Here is a 7,467-nt window from a genome sequence, read left to right on the forward strand (position 1 = left end):
ACCTGACCCGAGCTGAACTCATTTTTGAGTTGAGAGGACCGATGTTAAATCATCTATGTTGTCCCTTCATTTATTTATTTATTTATTTATTTATTTTCTAACTGTTAACGTCAGTGCTAAACTCAACGCTTACGGTACACTACACTTCAGACAAAAGATATTTCCATTGCAAATATTTAGAATCCCCGTTATAGTTAAATTTATAAAAACTGTAACCAGTCCTCGTTCCGTTGTTTACTTGTTAAGCCAAGATGTCATTTTTTTAGTTCTGCATCAGTGTTTCCATGGACTAATTATTTCGCTATCAAAAGTTACAGTGCTGTAGAAGAACAGTAACAAGTTTTTCGTCTGTCTGAGGCTGGCCTACCTGAAAAGCACACAAATCCGATGTTAGTCCTGTAGTTTAAGTATGCGCGATGCATGTAAAACGCATTGCAAAAATTACGGTGTTTTCCCGAAATTTCCGTTAAGAGAAGACAAAACACTTTCCTTACGCTGGACCAGCCATCTTGTTCCCAGTTGTTCCCCAAAAATCGCAGAATCCCATTCGCTGAGGAATCAGGTTACATTATATGAATCATGGCGTCAGATCTACCTCTGGAAAGTTCAGAAAACTTCGACTTTTCGTCTCCCCACTCTTCCATGAATAACTGATTAAGTCTAAGCATGAGTGGATTTACGGCTGTTACAGATATGGACCTAATATATGATAGAAATTTGACATTTAATACTGTTAAGAGTCTCGCAGAATTAGAATTTATAAAACTTGTACTTAAACAGTTTTGAATCTTTCTCAGAATGTTTTCTGTATCCAGTTTAAACACTATTTTTTGGCTAAATAGTAGTATAGTACACATCAATTACATAACCATTTTTTGTTTGGCCAGAGCGCTGCTAAGCAACAGGTAAAACCCACCCACCTCACACCGTCCGCTTTCTCTTTTTTCTGGATGGGTGTTGAGTAGCGAATGGCACTGATAGACCAACCAAAGAAATGTCATGATATATTTACATTTTAACAAAACACAAATTATTGGCGCATTGGGTATACTTTCTGTTGTGGGAAACGCACCGGCAGTCCTTTTTGTCGCTGTGTTAAAAATGACTCACAGCATCGAAATTTTATTCGATGTAGTGTAGGTCGTTCTCCACATGATGTCGTAGTTTCACGTTTTCGAAGTTCGTCAGGAGCCTGCATTTTGTTCACTGTATTTCAGTGACAAAAATGTGTTCTTTTTGGTTTTATCACCTATATGCTACCGACATATCAGTTTTGTTTGTTAGTAAGTAAGATTCCCCAACAGTGGCGTTTGTGAACTACTAATGTGAAATACAATTTATGTCTATGTTCAAGTCTGAAGGATGTTTTGGAGTGCCTAAACTAGTCCAAAAGGCCTTCAAAGGACAAAAAGAGCAACGGTTACACCAAGAATCTAAGAATAATCCCTGTTAGTTTGATATTTCATCAAGTGGCAGATCTTCTGTCTCTCCCTTTCATCTCACTCAAACTACATTACCCATAACCACCTGTAAAGAATGCTACTATAACTTATCAAGTAGTTATTGTTGTATTGTATATGTGTCTGTAACCCAGTTTCAAGGCTGTGTATTACCATACACTGACTTGTATGGCTGAGACTACGAATCTTCTTGAGAACATTTCTAATGTTTGTTAGTGTATTCTGATTTGCATTTTGGGGGCAAGTCTGCACAGTTCTGCTGATATGACAGATGCGCTGTGGTAATCTGTCTACAGCCAAAGGACAAGCCAAGATTTGCCGACAGCCACACGAGGATGATAAACAAGAAAATATGTGTGGTGACTTCTCCTTCTGTCTCTGTTTTTGCCATCCACCTTCTGAATATGGCCCCTATACAGACTGTGGTTCCTAACAACACTGTTAAGCACTTCTGCCTGGACGATACTAGCCAATACTAATATTAACACCAACCCTAAAATCAACAGGAATGGGAACGGGTAATATATATAGATATATATAGATATATATTGTGTGTGTGTGTGTGTGTGTGTGTATATATATATATATACACATACTACATACACACACACACACACACACACACAGAGACATGACAGTGCTTTGTGTCAATGTTGCACAGTTGATTTCTAGAGTTGATTCTGAAAGACAAAGCAAAGTATGACTGCTTTCAATTCACGTCTCTATTGTTTGGTCTTAAAATGACGAGTCTTATCGTAGAACATATAATAGAATATGTGTGGAGAGATCATGCTCTTGTAAAGTTGGGTGTCACTCTTAAACATCATTCAAATTCTTTGGCACATTTTAAAAAGCCTTTCTCTCAGAAGTTGTGATTAAATCGGTGGTTTTTAGTTCAAGTGTGCCTCAGGCTCTCCAAATATTTCACAACAAAACTAATGAGGAATTGGTTTCATTTAACTCATTATCCTAAATAGGTGTGAATGAGAAAAGTCTCCTCATTTCATTCTTAACCATGAAGGTGAATGCTGGTCTGGGGCTGCTATCTGCTATAGCTTTGCTGACTTTGATGTGCAGTTACACTGAGGGTAAGAGTTTTTTTGTTTGTTTGTTTGTTTGTTTTAAATTTTGAATCATTTGTAATTTGGTATGTCATTATATCATGTGTCCAGGCAGATAGTAGCAACACATGGTTCATGATCATATCTATCAGTATGGGGGGAAAAATAAGTTCTTGGCAAGAACTGAGAAGGAACTTTTTTTTTTCTTTCCCCAGGTGTACATTTGTGTCAGAAAGATAAGAGATGTTAGATTCTTTCACAGGAAAGGGGTTCCTGAAATATTTCAGATTTAAGAAAAGAATCACTGGTTACAACGCTCTGAGAGAGCTCTAAGCTCAAAGCTGACTGACTGAGTACAACAAAGAAATCAATACATTTACAAATGTCATTAACGCGTTTTTCTCAACAAAATGTGACAGACATGGTTGTGGTTGTAAATGCACAAACAGGTTTAATCTGGGATAAACAGATAAAACTCTTTTACTCATTCAACCTGATGTATTTTTTTACGGGACAGGACTTCAGAAGCGCTCAGAAGACAGATATGTGGTTATTGACGACTACGAGGTGACCCCTGAAGAGGAGGACAATCGTCCAGGATGTGTCGTCTATGACCAGACCACGCCCCCCGTCAATCCCGTCCCCGATGGCATTCGCCCAACCGCCACCCCCGAAATCCAGACAACTAAAATTCCTCAGCCTCCAAGGTTCGTTATTCCCTCTAGCTGGGTCTATCATAAACAGCCCGTGGTGATGTACCTACCCCCAAACAGTGTCAGTTTCCCCTCAAATCCTCCAGGGAGGGGCGAGGCTGCTCCCATAATAAAACCACAAGGCGCAGCGGTGCAGCAAAGAGATAAGACCTCGCCTAAAGTATTCTTTGGTAGGCCTCTAACCTCAAACCAGCTCCCACCGGGATACAGAGAGTACATTGAAAAATTCTTGAGGGGCGAGGGAACTGGAAAGCGAGGTAAGGCGATGCCAGCGAGGGTTATTCCGCTGACTGGCAGCGGGTCTTCCGGGCTGCACTCCTTACTCAGGTCGCCCCCGAAAGGATCAGCCTCTCAGAGAATCCGAGGGGGGAGTTTCATCCTGCATCCACAGCGACAGTACCTCAGACCGTGGAAGGATTCTGGATTTAGGCCCCAAGCCACCGCTGCCTCCCCGCTGAAAAGACAATACTAAACACAAACCAGGGTTGTTGTTTTTTTGTGCTCTCAGAATCAAATTTAATTTCCTGTAAACAACCAAGTTAAATAGGTGAAGACAGACAAAAAGTGAATAAATTCTAGTGTAAAGAGCATCTCTGGTGGGTGTTACTCCTGGTGTGAAGCTGTAATGCATATTCTCACCCTCATGCTGTCATGAGTGTTCTGGAAATAAAGACAACCAATCAGAAGCAGCTTTTCTTAATGTTCATTTAAGTTTATGTCGTGTTGTTCTCTCTCTCTCTCTCTCTCTCTCTCTCTCTCACACACACACACACACACACACACACGCCCACGCCGTGAACCACAAGTATTCAAGAAAGCCCTTCGTACACTCGGCACAGTTATCAAGTTCAGTTCTCCAAGAATGCTAAAAGTAAATCGAAACAAACAGAGTGATGTTTGAATTTTGTTTTAAACTTGGGCTTTTGACAGTAGCCTGGTGCTCTAATGGACCAAATGACGGCGTGTTGGGGGGCAAGTCGGTATGTTTTCAATGTAACACAAGGACGCTGCGGAAACATGTGAATCGCAATTCTACGGTATCAGACCGTCGTCTTAATCATCGTAGTGGGTATACACACAAAAAGTACTGACAAAGTCCTACTTTTGTTTTTATGTAATGTGTCATACGTTTCCAGTGCTCGTAATATTGTTTAAGCGCCTAACATCGCTTAGAAGTGTTTCGGACTCACAATGTTATGAATGGACGACGAGTAACTGTCATGCGTCCACTCTGGTAGTCTCTCCATTCATCTAAACTGTCCCTAAAAGCAAATCAAAACGTTTTATCTGTCTCACTGAAGAGCATTCGCCTTGCGCATGAAGTCGGTTTGATACGTAAACTTACGGCTTTTCCTCATCTCTGCCTGCAGTTCCACGTTGCCAAAGTCAAGCTCTCTCTTTCCAAGCAGCGCAATGAAGCACACAGACCGTAAGGACGACAGAGAGAGCCTCTTTTTAGAACTCTCCACCTTAAACGGAGAGACTGTTCTTCCTTTGCACTCCTCTATCGCCCTGTTCCTTCTCTCTTACTGCGAGTGCACGTCTTTCCGAGTGTTCCTGGTCTCGTCCGACTGCAGTCGCTCGTGGAAGCATCTCGTACCCGCGAGTCTGGAGGTTCTTGAGATCCGAGCCGAGGAGCTGCCGGAGCTGGTGAAAGCATGCCGTCTCACGGCGGTACTGGACTCAGAAGGGTCCTTCTGCCGTGCTGGCTTGGCTGTGGTTCTGAGACACATCATTCAGAGAACGTGTCAGGTCCAGCCCAGTCGGAGGGACGTGGCCTCTTTGCTGGGCTTCAAAAACACCTGTCTGAAGGCTTGCGCTGAGGTGAGACGTGTGAACTGACTTCAAACCGGTTAAAAAATGCTAGGAGTCTTGTGGTAATGATAACGACGTAACAGCCACAGTGTTGTGGCTTCGAATCCTGACCTTTATAACTGTTTTCATTGTGTCTCAGAACAAACCATTTAACCCAAAGATTTCTCCAGAGGCGTGTGCCCTCTGACCTGGCAAATGTCAACGTGATCAATACAAACAAGAACATCTGTTAAATGGATAAAGGTCAAATCTGAGGCCATAAATACAAGAGCAGAACAAACCATATAGCTCACAGACCAGTGTCACCACTCTATTTATTTACTGTCCTATTACTGTGCCTTTAGAAAAATCCAGTAAAGAGATCATTAAAAAAAAAAAAAAAAAAGACGGACCTCACATACTCATTATGTGGTATTAGATAAACTTTGGAAGATTATGAAACTATTCAAAATTCTGCTAGAGAAACAATTTAAAGCAACTTTTCCTCAAAGCAGGATTTAACTCTAAGCATCTGCTTATCGCAGTGGGCAGTTTGTCTCTGTTGATGACAGAACAATTCATTTCAATATTGTCTGTATGCTGCTTTTTTTTTTCTACCCACACCAGACATTCTTACAAAGCAGCTTGACACAGTACCAGGCCTGAGTAATTTGCAATCCAAAAGCAACAGCTGCACATTAAAGCTCATCTTAGCTTATATAGGAGGAAGCTTTGAGAGGAACCAGGACTCAGAAGGGGGAGCCCATCCTCCTCTGGCTGCCACATGAATAGCTATAGTTAATGAGTTATCAAGCTGAATGAGAAAATACTGAATTTGAATCACACAGGCCAAAAATGTATTTCCTATTTCTCCACTACTGCAACCACAGCCAATCCACAAACGTATTTTCCGGTGTTTAATATCATTCCATCCTATACAGGTTAGCCAGTGGACCAGGCTGTGTGAATTGGGAATTCCCTCAGCGGTAGAGTCCCACCTACTGAACCCAACTGACGAGACCTTTCACCTACCTACAGCCATCCTCCACCTGGAGAAAAAACTCGGGGAGCCTGTTAGGGTCCACAACGACGACAAACTCCGTCGCCAGAAGCTCCAACAGCAGAAGAAAACCTCCTCGCCCTCTGATCCTGACCAGAAGGGCCCAGTGGAGGAGCTGCATCAGCAGACCCAAACCTCTACTGAATCTGAGAGAGAGGGCCCTCTGGTGGAGCTCCGTGGCACTGAGCCCCCTCGCGGAGTAGAGCTCAGCGCTGCTCTGGCCAAGCTCTCTGTGGAGGAACCTACGTCCAGCTCCACCAGAGGGCCCTCTGACATCAGGAGAGTGAAGACCGCGGAGCTGCCCGAGTTGGAGCATGTTTTTGCCGAAGGGTTGTACTTCACTCTGACTGACGTTGTCCTGTTGCCATGTATCCATCAATACCTGGTACGATGCTTCCGTTACATTTCCTGAGCCTTCACACTTCGATGCACTTGGTTTAAGGCCTGTTGTCTGTTTGGATTAGAATCTGTCAGACCAGGAAAGATACATCTAGATTAACTGTTACTTTAACATTTTATTGATATTGTCTGTGTTGGGTTTTTTTTTTTTAGGTCTCTTTCAATGTACCTAGGCCTGTCTGTCACGCCCGTGTAAGCCACATGTGTGTCTTTTGCAAACAGTGGAGGTGTCTAAGAGTTTGTGAATTATGCAGTGAGATTTGCGAGATTCAGATGCGGTTTTCAGTTCAAATCAGGCGAAACTTGCCCTCTGTTTCTCTCTCTCTCTCTCTCTCTTTCTCACACTTTGGATGTAAGACACTGCAACTCACAGGTGGTCTATTCTAATGTGCACAAGGGGAGGAGGTGGGGGGGTTGGTTCCCTTAAAATTTATGAGCGAAGAACATGCCTGTTCGTGATGTGAACCTCGTTTTGACACGGTTCAGTCACGGTTTACTAGTTGACTTGACTTCGAGAATAAGAAGCATAATTCAATTAACAAGGTTAGAAATTTGGCGATGAACTGTCGTGTGAATAATCCAGAGAATGGGGTTTAATATCTAGCACGGGCCGTTGATCTACATTAAGTAAGACTCGCGGTGTAAAACCATAGAAAGGCAAGAACGCAGGGGTTTCGTTAACAAATTGTGTTTGCGCAGCCAGAAACGAGCGCGTGGAACAGAGAAACGGCCAACACCTCTGCGTTTAGACCTGGGTGACTGATTTCCCCTGCTGTGTTTGTGGCCCTTTTCCCTCCTCCATTTTTACCCCCCCCCCGCACTCCAGCAGCATCACCCAGCTTCATTAACCAAATGAGCTGTTGACTCAGAGCAGCCCCCCCCGGCCCGCGTGCGTAACCCAGGCGACTGCCAGAGGCGTTTATGAAGGTCAGACTCTGCACAGTAATTTATTAAGTGCTCGCTCTTATGCAGAGTGATTT

At 43.0% G+C, this 7,467-nt stretch overlaps 1 protein-coding gene across 1 annotated transcript in view; it reads left to right on the forward strand.

The window, feature by feature from the left end:
• Positions 1–4,647: 4,647 nt before the first annotated feature.
• gstcd (glutathione S-transferase, C-terminal domain containing) overlaps positions 4,648–7,467 on the forward strand; it is a 47,743-nt gene continuing 44,923 nt past the window's right edge. Inside the window, exons 1-2 of the mRNA XM_030788261.1 lie at positions 4,648–5,058; positions 5,970–6,473. Coding sequence (XP_030644121.1) covers positions 4,648–5,058; positions 5,970–6,473 — 915 coding nt within the window. The remainder of the gene's footprint in view (positions 5,059–5,969; positions 6,474–7,467) is intronic.

This window comes from Chanos chanos, chromosome 11, assembly GCF_902362185.1.
Source record: "Chanos chanos chromosome 11, fChaCha1.1, whole genome shotgun sequence".
Taxonomy (NCBI): domain Eukaryota; kingdom Metazoa; phylum Chordata; class Actinopteri; order Gonorynchiformes; family Chanidae; genus Chanos; species Chanos chanos.